We start from the raw sequence: 19,181 nt of genomic DNA, 5'->3' as shown, positions 1-19,181 counted from the left end.
TAAAGATTTCCCTTTTCTGGACATTTTATATAAATGAAATCATACAATATGTGATCTTTTGTGTCTGATTTTTTCTTAGCATTTTACTGTAGTGTGTTTCAGTAGTTCTTTTCTTTTTATTGCTGAATAGTATTTCATTGTGTGGATATCGCATATTTTTCTTATCCGCTCACGAGTTGGTGAATATTTTAATTGTTGCTAATTTATGGTTATTATGAATAATGCTGCTGTAAACATTCACATATAAGTCTCGTGTGGAATTGCTGGGCTGGGTGGTAAGTTATGAAACTCTAAAACTATTTTCCAAAGTGGCTGCTTTGTTTTACGTTTCCTTGAGTAGCGGATAAGAGTTCTAGTTTCTCCACATTTCCACATCCTCTTGAACAGTAGTTGCTTGTTGTTGTTGTTTTCTTTTTGCATTCATGATTAAAATGTTATTCGCTAATTTGATAAACATAAAGTTTAATACAGTGTTTATATTTCATTTGAATTACAAGTGTTTTTATTAAAAATATTCATTTTTAATTTTTGTGAATTTTGCCTTATGTGTTGATTTATATAATAATTTAATCCTGTATCTCTCATATATTTTTGAGTATTTTCCTAGTTTCTTATTGTATTTTTGATGATAGCCATCCGAGTGAATATGAAGTACTATCATTGTGGTTTTAATTTGCATTTCCCTAATGCTTAGTGATATCAGATCTTTCTTCATGTGCTTATATCTCCTTTGGTTGAAATATATACTCACATCCTTTGCCCACTTTTAAATTGGTTTTTCTATTATCTTGTTAATGGAGCTGTAAGAATTCTTTATATATTCTTGATACAGATATATGATATGCAAATATTTTCTCCCAACCTGTGGCTTATCTTTTTATTTTCTTAGTAGTAACATTTGAAGCACAAAATTTTTAAATTTTGACGTCACCCAATTTATCAAATTTGTCTTTTATGGATTGTCCTTGTGGTGTCATACCTAAGAAATCTTTGCCTAAAAGAGTTTCTCCTATTTTTTTTTTTTTTTTCTAGAATTTGAGTATAGAATTCTGGATTGGAAATAATATTCCTTTAGCATTTTGAAGGCCTTGTTTTGCTTTCTTTTAATTTCTGCTGTTGATATTGTGATGCATTCCGACTCTTGATCAGTTGGTAAAAAAATTTTTTTTCCCTCTAGAAGCTTGTAAAATCTCTGTCCCTTCTTGTGGTCAAAAGTGCTAGTTGTTTACCAGTTACTACTATCTTTAATTTATTAATGTTATGAACTCTTGATACATTTCCTTCACATTCCTGGAATAAATTTCGATTACTCATAGTGATTTTCCTTTGGTATTTTGCTGAATTTTGTGTTCTGATATAACATCGAATTTTTATTTCTTTTTAAAATACTGCCTTTACCTGATTTAAGTAATAAAGTTATATGTATGTTTGGAAACTAACTGTAGGAGTATCATTTCTTTTTCTAGGGTCTAGTTAATACAGTCATCCACTGCTTAACGATTGGGATAAGTTCTGAGAAATGCATTATTAGGTGATTTTGTCATTTTGTGCAAACATCACAGAGTTAACTTTCATAAATCTAGATGATATAGCCTACTACACACCTAGGCTATATGATATAGACATTGCTTCTGGGGTACTTGTACCCCATACAACATGTTATTGTACAAAACAATATGACATTAAATCACAAGAGGAAAAGATGCCATCAGGAGACACAGTAAACACAAGATGTATGAGGTTGCTGCCAGTGGAACATAACATGCTGTTTTTAGAAAAAAGAATTTTTTTTAATAAGTAGAAAGAGTACACTGTAAAATAATGATAAAAGTGTATTATAGTAAATATATAAACCAGTAAAATAATTGTTCCTTATTATCAAATATTATGGGTTATACATAATTGTATTTTTTTATATGATGGGAAGTGCAGTAGATTTGTTTATACCAGCATTACCATAAACACCTAAGTAATGCATTGCGCTGTGATGTCACTAAGTGATAGAAAATTTTCAGCTCCGTTATAATCTGATGGGACCACCGTTATGTATACAATCTGTCTTTGACAGAACATCGTTATGTGGCACATGACTGTAATAGGCATCATCCGTTTTTTAAAAATAAAAACTCAGATACAAATCCATTAGATACTGGTGTCTTCCTCAGTGGTAGGCCTTTAGACATCTTTCTGGTCCCTTCTATGGTAGATCTTTAGTGTTTTATGAAGTAATATCATCTTTTAAAAATTAAGTTAAATTTAAGGTTATGGATTTATTTACTCCCTCTATATTTTTTTCTTTATTTGTTGGATCTATTTGATTTAGAAAGAGATTTATGAAGTTCTTCATCATAATTAAAAAATAGATATTGTTTTTTTAGAGTAATTTTAGGTTTACAGAAAAATGAATGGTAGGTACAAAGTGTTCCCATATACCCCTTCATAACCTCTCCTCGGTTTCCCCTATTATTAACATCTTATATTAATTAGTGTGGTATATTTGTTACCATTGGTGAACAAATATTGATGCATTGTTATTAACTAAAGTCCATAGTTTACATTAGGGTTCACTCTTTGTATTGTACATTCTATGACACGTATTCACTATTGCAGTATCATGCAGAATAGTTTCACTACCCTAAAAATTCTTGCATCCAAGATAGCTTGCATTTCTTTCTTCGGCTCTTTCACTCTTGCATCTTTCCTTTCTTTCCTTTTTCCTTCTTCTTTTCCTTATTTTCTCCTTGTGTCTTTCTCTTTTTTTTCCTCATAATTTCAAATATTTTCATGACAGTACTTAAGAATAACAAGAGTAAAGTCTCAAGAATCTGTCTGTAACTTAGCTTCATGTTTACTTTCCAAATATTGTTTCATTTTGCCTTCTTTTCCTTGTTTTGCTTCTTTAGCTTGAGTATTTTAACAAAAATCTCAGACATTATGTAATTTCATTGATTACTACTTCAGTATACATCTCTAAGCTTTCATTGCCTTTCTAATGTTTACATATTTACAATAATTTGATATATACAGGTTTATGACTATTTTACATGAATTGTGTGCCCATTATCATTACATATATCTTTATCTTGTTTAAAGTTTTTAATCTTAAATTCTACCTTGACTCATATTCTATTACATTTCCTGCTTTTTGTTTTTATTTGCTGCTTTTATTTTAAAGCCCTCTTTGTCACTCGTAATTGTTTTTTACCTTTAAATAAAAAAGACTCCAGTCTGACCTGTTTTAGTATGAACATTTAGTCCTTCTAATTTTAAATACTTGATTATATTTATTTTGTCCTAGCCTTCTTTTGATTTCTTGGTTGCAGTCTCCATTTGAATTGATGACTGAACCAAGGAAAGCAAAATCTTTAATAATTTCAATGTCTTCATTTAAAGTTGTATATTTCCTATGTAGTCATAATTTCTGTTTTCTTGATATTCAAATGCAGTTCTGCCTTAGCATTTTCTTCTTTTCATCAAAAGTCATTTCAGATCATTACTCCTTTCTGACAGTAAGATGGTGTCATCTGCATATCTTGTTATTGATATTTCTTCCACCAATTTTCACTCCTTCCTCTGAGTGTAGCCCAGTTATTATTATTTTTTTCAGATGATAAACCGAGCCATAAATTAATTAATAACTGGGCAGTTTTCACTGGTACCCTTGAAATTAGCCATTATTTTCAAGGTGAGTGTACAGGGTGGTGTGGAACTGTTTCGCGCGCGCGCGTGCGCGCGCGCGTGTGTGTGTGTGTGTTGTAATTTCCAAATCTAGGATATTTTTAGATTTTAGGTTTTTTTTTTGGAAATGCAGCCTTTATATAGTCTATAAAGTTGATGAGTTAGAAAACTCCCAAATAGAATGGTATATGACCTTAATTGCCCAAACATGGTCATGTAGCGATTCCATATCTATGAGAACAGAAAGCTAAATCATCCTACTTTTGTGAGACCTTAGTCCGTAGCTTATATTCATTGCTACAATGAAGGAGGAATCTACTTTTTTCCTGGAAGAGAAAGTGCAATAGAATCATTGAGATTCTTTGGAGGCCAGACATTTCGACATTCCATTTGTGATAATTCTGCATAACATAAGACCTTTATATTTTAGAAGGATTTTAGAAACTCGTTTTTAGCAACTTGATTGCTAAACATTAGGTAAGCCCTTTACTATTTATTTAAAAATTAAGAATTACTGCAACTCATATAACTAAACAAGTATATTCTAATTTCAGAGCAGAGCATTTTTAGATTTAAAAAAAATATTTGATACTTTCAACACTAAAAGAGTTTGATCTCTTGTGGAGTTGGAGTGTCTGATTGAGAGCATGGTTGGTGGAAGTAGGAGAAATTATAGAGAAATGGGTATATAACTAATTTGTAAAATTCCATTCTTGACAGAAGGGACGCTTTATATCAGGGCATGTGACCTTTCAATTATATTTGAAGTCTTAGAGGCCAGTTCTCAGACTGGCTAGAGTAAGCCAGAGTAAGCCAGAACTGGGGTGTTCTGGAGTATTTGATGTCATTTTCCTATGTAGGAAACTGAGACTACAAAGTAGGGGATGTTGTACTTTACCTTAATATTTATTGAGTTTTATTAGAAAGTTGAAGGAAAGAAGTTATTATTACACAGATATGATTAGATAAACTTGTTAGTCACTTTCAGCTAGGTTTCTACATTAAAGCATTTTGTGAACCGTTTTGGTGTGTTTGAGTTCTGAACTGTACCTTAATTTTTACTTTCTCAAATTTGTTCTTGTAATAGTTTCCTAGGGCTACCATAACAGTGTGTCACAGACTAGGTGGATTACACAACAGATATCTATTTTCTCTCCGTTCTGGAGGCCAGAAGTCTAAAATTAAAGTGTTAGCTGGGTTGGTTTCTACTGGAGGCCTCTGTCTTTGTAGATGAATGTCTTCCTCTGTTTTCACATGGTCTTCTGTGTTGTTGTCTGTGTCCTGATATCTTCTAAGGACATCAGTCATGTTGGATCAGGGCCTATCCTAATGACCTCATTTTAATTTAATTGTCTCTTTAAAGTCTCTAAGTCATATTCTGAGATACTAAGCATTAGAACTTCAACATATGAATTTGGAGGATGAGGAGGACTCAATTCAGCCCATAATAGCTCCCTTATCCTTTCTTCATCCGATTATTTGTTTGGGGGTCAACAGGGAAACTCTATAATAGACCAGTTCAGTTTTCACTGCCATTTTTGAATATAGCCATTATTTTCAAGGTGAGTTTATAGGAGTGGTGTGTTGAGGCCTATTTCCCAACCTGCTTTTTATCTTTGAGTTCTCTGGATCAAAATCTAATAACTTTAGATCTTTATTTTGAAATCCTGTATTCTCAGGAGGTAAAGCTTCAGAATTTTAATAGGTTTATGTTAGATTCTGTTCTGGACAAAGAATCTCTCTGAAGCAAAAGAGCAGAACCAAAAATAAAAGCATCAGTTATCCTTTTATGTAGAAGTAACAACAAACTAAAAAGATAGAGACTTATTATGCCAAATATCATATGAAACCCAATTTTATATAACAGGACAATTTCCTCATATTTCAACAGGTAATCACCTATACTGCTTTACTGAGTTAAATTACGTTCTGCTTTATAAAAGATAGCTTTCACAAACCAGGTCTTTGTAATATCTGTCAGTTTAGAGTTGATGTATTTAATAAAGTTGTTATTTTTAAATTACATTAACTTAAAATAACATTATATAAATATTAGAAATTCAGAATTTCAGTGCCATACAGATGTTAGTCACAGTATGTATATTGTATCCCCCACTTTTGGGACAGTTTCTGCTTTGAATGAGCAACTGAGCCACCACTCACCAGCTGACAAACAATTACAACCAAATATCCTTCCATTCAAAGAACTTGAATACTTCTCATTACCCTTCTTCTCTATAATAACCAACTTAATACATATTTCATTGATATAACAACACTTTTTGTGACTTTTTCCTCTTAAACTTTCCTCAAAGTTAATTTTTCATTTGAAGTGTGTAATTAAAATTTGCCTGAATCTTCCTTTGAGGAATACTTGCCTGATACCTAGTTACTTATACTTAAAGTTTTAGGAATTATTAGGCAAATAACACAATAAGATATTTAAAAGTTTAAGTCAGAGAAAATATATTGAACAAATTATCTGCTGTTAATTATTTTTATTTAACATTGGCAGGATTCTGGGTCAAGAGAAAATAATGTTGATTAAGTCAGTCGTGTTTATTTTAATGTTATAAAAACAAAAACTAATGACATTGCTTTAATTTTTATTAACTTATTTTGAAATTATTTCTGATGTATAGAATTGTACATCTGAGAAAATTGCAAAATTGTAAAATATTACCAATACTTTTAAAATATGCTTCACTAACTTTTGCATTCATTTTACTCTCTTATTTATATCTGTATCTATACATTTACATGTATTTTTTATGTGAAGCATTTTAAACAATTGGTGCTCCTTTTCTCTAAATATGTCTATATTTTCTAAAATCAAGAAATTAGGAAGGATATATAAATCCTAAAATGCAAAATTTCTTTTGCATTACCACAGTACCATTATTAAAATTAGGATGTTAACACTGGTATATTACTATTATCTAATATACAGATCATATTTAAATTTCCCAGTAGTCCCATTAATGTCTTTTATAGTAAAAGAAAAAAATTTCTGGTTCAGGATCCTACATTATTTCTGTGTCGTGTCTCCTTCCTCTCTCTCCACCTGGGACATTTTCTTAGTTTTTTAATTTTTTAATTTTTCGTCAACTTTGATCTTACATTTTTTGAGTACAGGCCATTTAATTTATTTTATTTTTTTAAAATTAAGTTTATTGGAGGTAACATTGGTTTATAAAAGTATATAATTTTCAGGTGTCCATTATCATTTGACATATGTAAATTCTGTTGTATGTTTACCACCCAAAGTCCAGTTTCCTTCAGCTACCATATATTTGATCCCCTTTACCCACTTCACCCTCCCCCTAAACCCTATATTTGACCCTCTTTACCCTGTCTACCTCATACCTCTGCCCCCAACCCACTAGTAACTACTAGTCTGTAGTCCGCTGGTAACCAACCACTAGCCTGTAGTCCATGTCCATGAGTTTTTGTTTGTCCTGATCATTTGTTGCTTTTAGGTTTACATCCCACATATACGTGATCTCATGCAATTTTCAACTTTTTCTGTCTGGCTTATTTCACTTAGCATGACTTTCTCAAGGTCTATCCATGTCGTTGCAAATGCAGGCCATTTAATTTAAAGAATGCCATTCTTTTGCATTTATCTGTTTTCTCATGATTATATTCAGGTTTGACATTTTGGGCAGGAATACTGCAGAAATGATATTGTCCTTCTGTGAGCATCACATAGGAGACACATGACTCTTGTTTATCCTGTTACTGGTGATGTTGGCTTGGTTAAGGTGGCGTCTCACATTTCTCCACCACAAAGTTACTATTTTTCCCATTGTTATTAATAAGTATCTTTTAGGGAGATACATCGAGACTCTGGAAATATCTCATTAAACTTTTATTTACTAGTTTTAGATACTTCCTAATTTGTATATGATGAGGAATAGGCTAAGAATTTATGATTATAATTTTTAGAATTATGAAGGTAAATGATAACACAGTGCCAGAAAGATTGTTCATTACTATTGAAATTTGATACATTAAGAACTCAGAGGTGGAGTAAAACCTAATTTACCTCACCAGTGAATTTGATAATCTCATTTATTTTTTGGAAGATATATTTGAAGCAATATATTAGTAAGAGGGAGTGGCAGAAATGTAGACAATAACACTGGCAATAGTGACAACTTGATGGTAATCAAAAAATAAAACTAAATTAATGTAGCAAAGAGAACTATAAAAAGCTAGCTGATTGTGACCATCCAACATAGGCATATAGAACTATACATATTCATTCTAGTGTTTGTGTGTGATTATGTCTCATAATATGGCATTTGATGATTATAGTTGTTTGTACCATTTTGAACAAAAGATTCATGGTGAGATAGGGAAATTGCCTGTACAAATTTATTTATCAGATATCAAAAGACCCTACAGAGTGTCATTACCTTGATGAATATTTCCCAATCAGTAATTTGAGGATTCAGAAATTCTCACTTGGTAAGGCTTACTCTCTCTTAACCTGCCTCCTTTTCTTTTTTTCCCGTCCTGTCTCCTTTCCTTTCTTATTTCTTCTCTTCTCTTACCTCCCCTCCCCTCCTCTCACTTCCTTTCTCTGTTCTTTCCTTCTCTTTCCTCCCAAACTCCCTCCCGTCTTTCTGCTAGGCCTTACTTTTGCTGACTAAATCACAAGATTTATATACTAGATAGACATCGCTATATTCATCCCTATTTTAAAACTTCTGTTGAATTATATTTTGGTCTGGGAGCCATTTTTTCTCTTTATATCTCTGTTTTGATGTCTTAAAATATTGAGTTTAACTTGCAGAGGGAAACTATTTCTAAGTTCAGGGATGGGGGATATACATTGTTAATTTAAACAATGTTACACTTACAAGATTCCTGATAATAGTAATATAGGATCTAAAGGAGATATATCACGTATCTTGTTGAATAACTTTGGAATGCTATTAAAGTGTCTTTAGAAAGATTTCTTTAAAAAATGTTTAAAATTATAAGTTTTACTTTTAAAAAGGTGTTTCTGTTACCAGGAAAAATTCAGGTATGTTAGGATGTTTTGTAGATTTTAGCAATATTCGAACCTAAGTAGATACTGGAAAAAAGTCTGTAAGTAATGATTTTGCCTTGAGCAGCCAGGTCTTTTGATTATCTACTTAAAATTACTTTGTTTTGAAATACTTGGAGCTCACTAATTTAGATTGTAAAATATTATGTTTCTGTTACACAACTCTATTTTGGGGTAGAGTGGGTTCATTTTAGATTTCATTCATGGGTCTAATCTACTTTTTGTTTTATATAGTTATAGGGTGGTCTCCTAAGGTAGCACAGAGCCTTATAATGAATTTGGTTTTTAAACTTTCATAATGTTTTATAAAAGACAACAACACATAATTATATAGCTGATTAAATTTAATATATGCTTTCATATGCATTTTTCCATGAAGAAGAACAGGAAGGTCAAATCATCTTAGGAGTGACTTAAATTCCAACACTACCTCTACCACTTACTTATAGGCGTGACTCTGGATTTGCTGCTCATTCATTCATTTAATATATATTTATTTGCTTAGGATGTATTATGTACTTTTCTGGGTGCTAGACATATAAAGATGAAATGAAATAATTCACTTAGCTTTTAAAATTGTTTTCTCACCTAACAGAGATGTGTGAATAGTATTAATACAAAGCCCTTGGCACCTAGTAGGTTCACCTCTTGAATAGAGTGTTAAGATGCTTTCTCACATGAAATTTGTTTCTAGCAATAATAGAGGAGGGCTTTACAATCATTCCTTTCTTATATTTATCACATAGAATCTTGTTTCTCACAAAACTACAATTTGCTTTCAAAAATATATATTTTAAACTAATAAGATCGTTATTTAGTGTCACATTTATTTTACAAAGGGTTGATGCTTATTTTAGTGATGATTTGTCATTAAAATTATGTCAAAATGTCTTAAAATGTTGTTGAAACTGTAAACAAACTCATAACACACACAGAGCTAATTATGGATGCCATCTGTTTATTTTTACAAAGCTTTTTTTAAAGACGCAGGCATTGTCTGCTTATGATAAGCTTCAAGATTATTATAATGACTAAGTCCTGTCCTTCAATTAGTGTAGTTGAAGATAGGAAGACAATTCGTTTGTTCACTGACCTTTTCCTGCGTCAGAGTGTATGAAATATGACATGTCATGATAAACTATTGTAAAATACATGTAGAACATGCGTAATTTTTATGAGAAAAGGAATTGGTATTGAAGCAGTGGATGTGGCCAAAGTTTTATTTTAAATTTTCAGACTTATTCAAGTCTTTAGGTGAAAGATTATCTGCTCTTCACTCGTAAGTGGCTTTATTTTAGCTCACTTAAGGTTAGGAACTTGTAAGCTGTTGATCAAATTTACAATGATGTATATTCTTGTTAGTATCCCTATATGTCAGTGCATGTTTTTGTACATGTGTATCCCATGTGTTAGTATGGAAGGCCAGGGATCCCCCTGACAGCATCATCCAAAGTAGTTATCAGCAATTTGCTGAGAGAGCAGAGTGATTTCACTGGCTCAGTTTTGCTATTGTGCATGCTAAGCACTCCCCACGTAAGTCTGGAGGGAAAACAACCTGCAGGATCCATCTGCTCCTTTCTGCTACACTGCATTGATGTAAGAGTACGCTAATCTGGTTGCTTGTCAGGACAGGTTAGTGAAAGCATGCAAGCGAGTGAGACTTAGGCTAGACTAGTGTTTTGGAAAATCATGAGCTGCCTCTATAGATGCCATGCTAAGTGTAGCAGAATAGGTTGATTATCAGCCATGTTGAGGACTGGAGTTAAATATATAATTTTGGGTTACAAATTAGTTTCAAAATTTGAAGTGTTAAACATTGCCGGACCACATCTAATTAAAAACTCGAAAAAGTAATACAGATGATTTGCAAATACTTTTTAGGTTTTAGTTTTTCTTACACTTTTTACTATATTGTATTTGTTCTTTAATTTTATTCTTAGTTTTTTAGTCAAGTATGATTAAATGTTAAATGTAATTAACCTCATTTTACCCAGAAATCGTTGAAATTATTCTTGCTTATTTCAATTTATTTACTTTTTCCTATACCCATTGACTGGCACTTCTTGGCCTTGCAGGTTGAACATCCTGTCACAGAATGCATTACTGGCCTGGACTTAGTCCAAGAAATGATCTGTGTTGCCAAGGGTTACCCTCTCAGGCACAAACAAGCTGATATTCCCATCAATGGCTGGGCAGTTGAATGTCGGGTTTATGCTGAGGTAAAATGAATGATGTTGGGAGGAAGGGTAGTGGTTGTATCTCAAGTCATAGGACCCCAAGTATAGCTAAACAACAAGGCAAAGTTAGGGTTTTATAACCTGTGTCAAATATTTGATTATGTAATCCAGAATTGAATCAGAAAAAAAGGTTAGATAATTTTGACATAGTCCAAAATAGTTGTAAAGGATTGAATTTAATTAATTTTCATGTATCTTTCCGGAATGGAGAAATAGCTACCAATCAGGTTAAGGGATAAGAAAACATTAAATATTCTTGTGCATCAGTGGGACATGGTTTTTATTTTGTTTGCCTTTTGTTTGCTTGTTTCAAACCACATTTGAAATAAACATTTATTTCTGTACGTATTTTTTTAAGAGCCTACTTTTGTTACATGTTAGTTTTAATTCAATGTTTACTTAAATTTTTTCCAAAACTTTTTTTCTAAAAGTTTGCCCCTTATGATTACGTAAAAGTAACAACTGAAATTTAAATTGCAAAGCTTTCGATAAAACTTTTCATTCATAATTTTAATTATAGATTTTACTCATAAATTCTCAGTTCAATACTTTTACATTATTTTATAACTATATAAATCAGATGATAAAGCTATCAACTGTGAAAATGCTTTTTTGAAATGATTAAAACTAGAATACAAGAAAACATTTATACTATCTTTTACTTTCAGACATCGAAGTCTGCTTGTTGAAATAAAAAATAAATTTAGCGGTATCTGTGTGTAAGAATATCAGAAGTTGTTTTGAATTGTTTTTTTAAGGATCTTGAGAAATGTTTTGACTTTGTTATTGTTCTCATTTTTTATTATATTTTAAGTGGTATTCTTTTCTTCCTTATTGTTATGACACTGAACTTATGTACTATTTATTCTGATGATCTAAGATTTTTACAATTAGAGCACATATTTAGCAGCATGTGCAAAGTTTCTTTTCAGGTCTTTATTTGAAGAACAAAATTCTCAAATTTTACCATATGTGAGCTGTTTTGAGAGTAAGAAAAACACATATCTTCAGTGTACTACATTTGTTGTTCTGAACTTGACTATGTTTTGATATAGTGTCTAGGTTATTTTATTTTTGCCCAAGGCATTCTAAGATTTATAAGAAGTTGGAATTTTACCAGTTTCAATAAAATACGATGAATGTCAGACTAAATTCTGCTTACACTTCTGTTTGATTTTTAAATACACTTCTAAGTTGTCTAGAGTGAGTATAAGACAATGATATTCTGAATCTGTGACTTGGTAAATACAGTATATTGAAAATAGACCTGTGAATGCGTCTTTATTGTATAAATATTTAACCTTACTTGTGCTGATTTATATTTCAAAGAGTGTGTTTCCTCTCCTTTGAACTTTCAGGACCCCTATAAGTCTTTTGGTTTGCCATCTACTGGGAGATTGTCTCAGTACCAAGAACCAGTACATCTACCTGGAGTAAGTCATTAAGCTGTAATACCAAGTAAATAGTTAAAAATCTTCATTTATGTTATACTTGTATGTTAAAGTATGTCAACACCAAATGGTGTAAATTGAAGGGCAAGTGAAATTCATGAGAAATCTCTGTTTTTTTTTTTTTTTAACATTTTATACTTTATGGTGTGCAGGAACCTCAGAATTCACTTGACAGGGGGAAGTCTGGGGACATTCAACTTTTAAATAAATGATAGTTTACAATATTCCTAATTCTTTGGAAAAATTGTAAATAAAAGAGCATAGAAAATGGGAAATGACTTTTTTGTTATAATTTAACCTTTTCAATAAATCTAATCCAGCTTCCCTATATAGTCAGATGTCAAGAAATTCAAGTGGAAAATTAGCTTGTTAATCGAAATGGATTAAGGAAAACAAACTACCTCATTCTGTTAAGTGTTGCAGACTTTAAGAAGTACATATTATTTATATCAGTTAAAGTGATCACTGTCTATTCTATAGTTCTTCTATATTTAATAGTTGTTCTGTAGATAGTTTTTGTTGCATAAAAAGAACAAGGACATACCCTTTCTTTTAATCAAGGTAATAAGTGCATATATATATGACATGATGTTAGCGGTGGATGACAAGGCTGTACCATCTGTGAATATGATTATTCAGTTTGATTACCGGCATGAAGATGGTGAAAGATTACAGGAAGAATTCTAAATTTGAAGATGTTATTGGATATATGATTTATTTCACTTTTTAAATTGTTTTTGCCCATGTGCTTTCTAAAGGGACTTGACCCTTTCTAGGCTAGGAGACTCCATGCTGTGTTCAAAGCCTGAAGGCAGAAAAAAAATTGTAAAGATTTAACAGGCATTATGTGACGTTAAATAGCAGATGAGAAAACAAGTATCATAGGGACACATCTAAACATTTTTTTAATCAAACAAAAAAGTATTAAATAAGAATTCATAATGATTACTCTAGTCGTTAGAAGTTTTCACCATGTTGTAATAGCTAACAGGATGTCAAACATTTTGCCCTCGCAAGTTTTTGCAATTTGCAATTTTCAAATGTGAGACCTGTTGAAAGTACAAGTGATAATGGACAAACTATACCCCCTACAGTCTTTGTCCCTCCAAATCTTTCTTCAATTAATGCTGCAGCAGGAGTTTTATGTAATAACATTTGCAGTTGTGAGCCATCCATAGAAAGAAAAAACAATTAAAATGCCTTAAATGTTCTGCTTACTGCTGTTATTTGCTTGTGTGAATGTTGCATGTCAGCTAAATGGACCAAGGAATAGATAAAGTGATTGGGTGCGGGAGAGTGCACACTAAGCTTTGTCTATCATTATTGCTGGGAGCAATCAAATTGATGTCAGCAGGACAGTAGATGCGTTGACAGCTGTAATTATGTATCTCCATGGTGATCACTTTTGGCCTGTCATGGAGGCCCACGAGTCCCCTCCCTTGGAAGCATTTAATCAGATTGGGCTGTCACTTGTCAGGTAGACATGGCGGGCTGGGAGTTGTGCTGAGGGGAGAGAGGTGAATGGAGAATGAAGGGTGGGAGACGACTGATAGTTTCACAGGGTCCGCTGTTGGTACAGAAAAAAGACATTTAAATTACGCCAGAGGTTTCCAAGCAGTGGTTTGAGACTCTCACACGTAGGTGCCGGTGGTGGTGGTGCTTTTTTCTCCTTGCATTCATAAGCTAGATCAGTTTTAATTTAGGAAACCCTTTGCGGCTCTGTCCATTTTGGTCACACTTCAGAGTTAAACTGTACTTTTCATGTTCGTGTTTAAGCCTAAAATTTATATGGCAAAGATAAAGGTTTTCTTTTTATCTTTGGTGACCATATTTTGTAAATTTGTTATTTTCAGACCACAATTTTATTCTGTTCAATTCCACTTGACTTTATTCTTAAGGCTTTTAGTGCAAAAAGCTAAATATATTTTTTCGTATAGCCTTTGTTTCATATGGAGGAAAGGACACTTGATTTGATTTTTGATTCATTGTTAGAAATTTTAAAAAGCCGATTATTTGGCAAAAGATGCATAAACAGTAAATTGTAAGTGGGAGTTTTCATACTTTGTTACACTTTTAAATCGCAAATGTTAATTTGCTTACATAAAGATATGTGTTGATTATGTCATGATTTTTTCTAAATATTTTTAAATCGAAATGCTATATCTTCTGTGATCATAATTTTAAGAAATAATAAAGACACAATTATATCCAAGAGCCTTAGGATGGTGTTATTCAAGGTAACTAAAATTTTAAGGTAGGAACTATAGGAGTATGTAGTAAATATTCTTTATTGTCTGTTATTTTACCAGCAGTTTGAACATCGAAGTTCTACATTAGCTTTGTAACAGTTTATGTAGTGAATAGTAGGATATGTTTAAAGTCAAAAATTTTAGAATTTGTACCAATCTCTTTTTAAAACACAGCTATAGCAAGCATGCTATGGTTTTAAATAATACATGGTGGTAAAATTAGCTCATTAACTTTTTTGCTACTAAAATTAAGAAAATGAAAGTTCAGAGATGTCTTTTCTGTTTTGTAACAATCAATTGCCAATTGCCATTTTGGGGCTATTTAAATATGGGGAGAAGATAGATTATTATTGCTTCCTCAGTTGCCTCATTAATTCTTTTCTCGTTTTTATTAACACTGAGAATGTTGTAGAACTTCAGTTTATGTACTGATGTCTTCAGAAAATAGAAAGCCAAGTATATTTTTTAAGTGTGCCAAATGGCTTTCATTTAAAATTAAGATTTTTGTTTATATGAATATGAATGCAAACACAGCTAACTATATTTTTGTTTGTGTTTGGAAATAGAGAAATAAATGTACTCTGGGTTGGTTATAATGTTATCTTCTAAAATCTTACAGAGAATAATAATAATGTGACTTTTTTAAGAGAGTGAAACTATGCTTTATCTTTTGATGTCACTGTATAATAAAGCCATCATCATACCCTCATGTGGATATTCTAGACAAGAGGTTCTACATGTGGTCCCTTGATAATTGCCTAAATTAAAATATTAAAGGCCTAACAGCCGCTGAGTTGACCTTTTTCTGCCTTGCTGCAGACAGATGAGCTGCTGTTTATTAGGAAGGCTTCTTCCCACAGGTGAAGAGCTACGTGAGCTTCCGCTCTTCTCTTCCCACCCCTTTACAATGTTGGGCATCAAAGTCCTGCTGTTCTAGCAGCTTCGATTGAATTCTTCCATCTTCAAGACCCCTGGGACATGCTTGACATTCTTAAGTATTTTGATTAGCTTTTAAATACTTCAGATTCCAAAACTTAGGCACAATAATTTAATAAATATTTCATCCTCAGCAATTGCTCATTTTAAAAGTTTTACATGGCTAACCTCTGTGCCTTATTGCTGGTATCAAACTGGGAGATGAAAACAGGAATCAGCGATGTACTAACTAACTTGTTGGCTGGTTAACAGCAATCAGGCTCTTCAAAAGAATATTTTGAACTTGTGCTATTTTTTTTCCCCATGAAAATCGCAAAATCAGAACTCTAATTGGGGCTGTGTCCTTACAAAGCAAAGCCATGAGAAAAGCTGTGTAAACATTAAAGTCTCAGGGGACTAACAGTAACAGAAAAAAAGTGTTTTACAGTTGAGAGGGTGAAGCAAAAAAGGAAAGTGTTACAGACATGAAAGCCACAAGACCAGTGTTCCTATGGAGCTGATGAGCAGAGCTCCCGAGTCCTGCCGCATTGGCTTGACGGGGTCCTCGTTGCAACTCTCAGAAGGGTACAGTGGGGAGTGTGATTAGAAGGGGCATCATTCATGCTATGCTTCAGTTGGAGGCACCATCAAATAGCTACAACTGCATCACGGGATAGTGATGTATAAAGGCCACCCCCCCACCCCGCCTGTTTCTTAGTTCCTTCGTTTAGTGAGATAACAAAAAATATGTTGTGCTGCATATTAACAGATCAAGGTAATTTGGTCTCTATAATTTTTTAGATTGTTTTTAGATTTTCCAGAAGCTAAAATGTTATTCGAGATTGAAATTATCCATCTATTTGCTCCATGGAAATTAAATTTGTTATTAGAAAAATATCTGTACAATATGAAGTTAATTTCATTTTTTTCTTTATTCCAGGTCCGGGTTGATAGTGGCATCCAACCAGGAAGTGATATTAGCATTTATTATGATCCAATGATTTCAAAAGTTAGTTTCATTTCTTAATGATTTTTCAGTTTTCTTCTGAAAGGCAATGGATGTTTTTAATTTAAAAGTCTGAAATTGGTCCTTTATATAAATCATGTGCTGTAATTGAATAAGTACTTATGCATTGATGGAAGAGGGAAAGCAGAACTGATTTTCTTTCAAGAGAAATTTCAAAATGTTAGTTTGATACTCTCCCTCTTCTCCAATCCAATCAAACTGCACCTGCGACTCCCACCCCACCCCTAACAACCTTAGCTAACCAATGGCATGAAGGAAGCACTTTACAGTGAGAAGGAGTTAAGGTTTTTTTGGTCATTCTTGAAAATTGCCTTCAATAAAAGTAATGAATGGCAGGCTGGGTATGTTTTTACCTTGTCAAATTTTAGAAATCAATAATTATTCATGTCGAATTGGCATAACTAAAATTATATGAGTATAAGATATTTTTCTGCTCACTTTTTTTTTGAAATTTGATTTTCTGCAATGAATGAACAACTCTCCTTAGACCTTTAAATCTTTTAAAATCTTTAGAATTTTAAGATCTTATACAGTGTAAAATTCTGACTGAAGGGGTTAAAACTATGGGTTTTCTTTAGAAAAATCCTATTTTTCCTGAAGTTTTAGGCCTGTGTTGAAGGATGACTTTTTTTTTTTAAACTAAAACCTTGTTTCTCAGGATGGATTTTCCCTAATTGTACCTTGTTATATAGTTGCAGTATAAACAAATCATTTTTAATTTTTCTTTTTTTCACTTGTTTTCATACTCATATTGTTAAAATGAACTTCAGCCATTTTGTTTGTTAGGGAAACACTATTTAATTTAAAAATAAAAATACAAAAAATTATTGTAGATTGATTTTAATAGACATTTCATTTTTAGATAAAAATACATTTCTGTACAGAAAAATAGCATGCAAATTAATTTTCAAACTAGCTTGATATTGAAGAGCTAATAAAATGTACTAAAATAATTGCAAACTACAAACCGACTAATGTAATAATCAGAAAACGCTTTCATGAATAATTAGGGTCTTATTTTACTGATAATTTGTATAAGATACATAAATAGGCACGAAAGTCAAAGAACAGTAAGACCTTTCTGTTTTATAGGACAAGAACGCTTTCATTCTGTTTTATGTTATTTGTAAACCTTAGTTATTCAGGGTGTCAAACGTGGAAACTATGGAAAAATAGGGAACGAGGAAACAAATCTTGCCTAATCTTCCACCAGCCCAGAAGCTCACATTTTGATATCTTCCCTTTTAAATGTTTCTATGCTTGTTTTTGTTACATTTAAAAAAATCTTTAACTCTTTACTGTGAAATGTAGGAGAAAAGTCTGATTCTAATATTCTAATAATTTATTTAGAAAAATCTTAGGTTACATACTTTATATTAAAAACTGAACCACTGCGAAACTTGAAAAGATATTCTGAGAAATCTGTTTTGAAATATTTTAATTTTCACTAGGATGAATTGTTTAGTACATAGATTGATTTATGTATCTATATAAATATTTTTTTTGTTTGCATTTAGCTAATCACGTATGGTTCTGATAGAACTGAAGCACTGAAGAGAATGGAAGATGCACTGGATAATTACATTATTCGAGGTAAAAACTAACATTCGCAGTCCCGTTTTTATACATGGTGTCCAGTTCTAGAAAACAGCTTGAAGATTTACTGTTTAGCAAATTTGATAATATTTGCTTACTATGTGTTTAAATGAAATAAGAATAGCTTGGATTAATTAAACTGACATACTAATTAAAAATATGTATTTTATTTGCTTTAGCCATTCTATACTTTACATATATATCTTATTTAATTAAACTTATGTTTTATGAGCTTTCCTAGGTGAGCATTTAGTATTTTATAGGCAGGTATTATATGTAAAATGGTTCTTTATTCTGAAGACTTCAGCATCATTGGTCAGTGCAGTGGAGTTTGGCAGCAAATTTGCTATATTATTGTGTTTGGATTTTTGAAATATGATACTCGAAAATAAATGGAGTTATAAAATACAGTGGCCTACACTTGACAAACTTGGGTGTATCGGGAATAGCTCTTTGCTTCTATGAATTAGCAAATTATAGAATATTTTTTAGCAAATACAATTTTTTTTATCTCATGTACATACAGGATATTTCTAATACCTAACAAAGTGTGATTCTACAAGTCTTTAAGGTATGTGGTGATAACTGAATTAGGAGCAGCCATTACATTTTTATGATTACAACAAAATTATATTCCCCTTAAGGAATAAATTGTATTATAAATGTTATTAACAACTTTCCATTAGTAATGAAAAGATGATTTTATTTTAGCCCAACATAAATTATCATCAATTTCAGAAGAATGGACTTTAATATCAAATTTAAACTGTAAAATATAAGTTCATTTGAATTATGAATAAATAGCATGGGAAAGATCATATATAAACAGTATTGAAACCCATTTTAGGTCATTCCCAGTTCTTTGTGCTGGATTATATGCTTTCTTTGTGCCCTGTTCTACTGCTTCTCAAAAGCATTTAACTGTAATTAAAGAATTAGTTGTGTAATTAGTTGCTAAATGTTGGATTA

At 31.9% G+C, this 19,181-nt stretch overlaps 1 protein-coding gene across 5 annotated transcripts in view; it reads left to right on the top strand.

Annotated features, from left to right (window-relative positions):
- PCCA (propionyl-CoA carboxylase subunit alpha) overlaps nt 1-19,181 on the top strand; it is a 321,747-nt gene that overhangs the window by 150,357 nt on the left and 152,209 nt on the right. For all 5 annotated transcript variants that reach the window (XM_016123140.2, XM_016123141.2, XM_016123139.2 and 2 more), the window contains 4 exons: nt 10,813-10,956; nt 12,333-12,407; nt 16,530-16,598; nt 18,134-18,209. In XM_016123140.2, the coding sequence (XP_015978626.2) occupies nt 10,813-10,956; nt 12,333-12,407; nt 16,530-16,598; nt 18,134-18,209 (364 nt within the window). The remainder of the gene's footprint in view (nt 1-10,812; nt 10,957-12,332; nt 12,408-16,529; nt 16,599-18,133; nt 18,210-19,181) is intronic.

This window comes from Rousettus aegyptiacus, unplaced genomic scaffold, assembly GCF_014176215.1.
Source record: "Rousettus aegyptiacus isolate mRouAeg1 unplaced genomic scaffold, mRouAeg1.p scaffold_m13_p_11, whole genome shotgun sequence".
Lineage (NCBI taxonomy): Eukaryota > Metazoa > Chordata > Mammalia > Chiroptera > Pteropodidae > Rousettus > Rousettus aegyptiacus.
The sequence above is the reverse complement of the archived record's forward strand: the minus strand, read 5'-3'. Positions and strand labels throughout refer to the sequence as shown.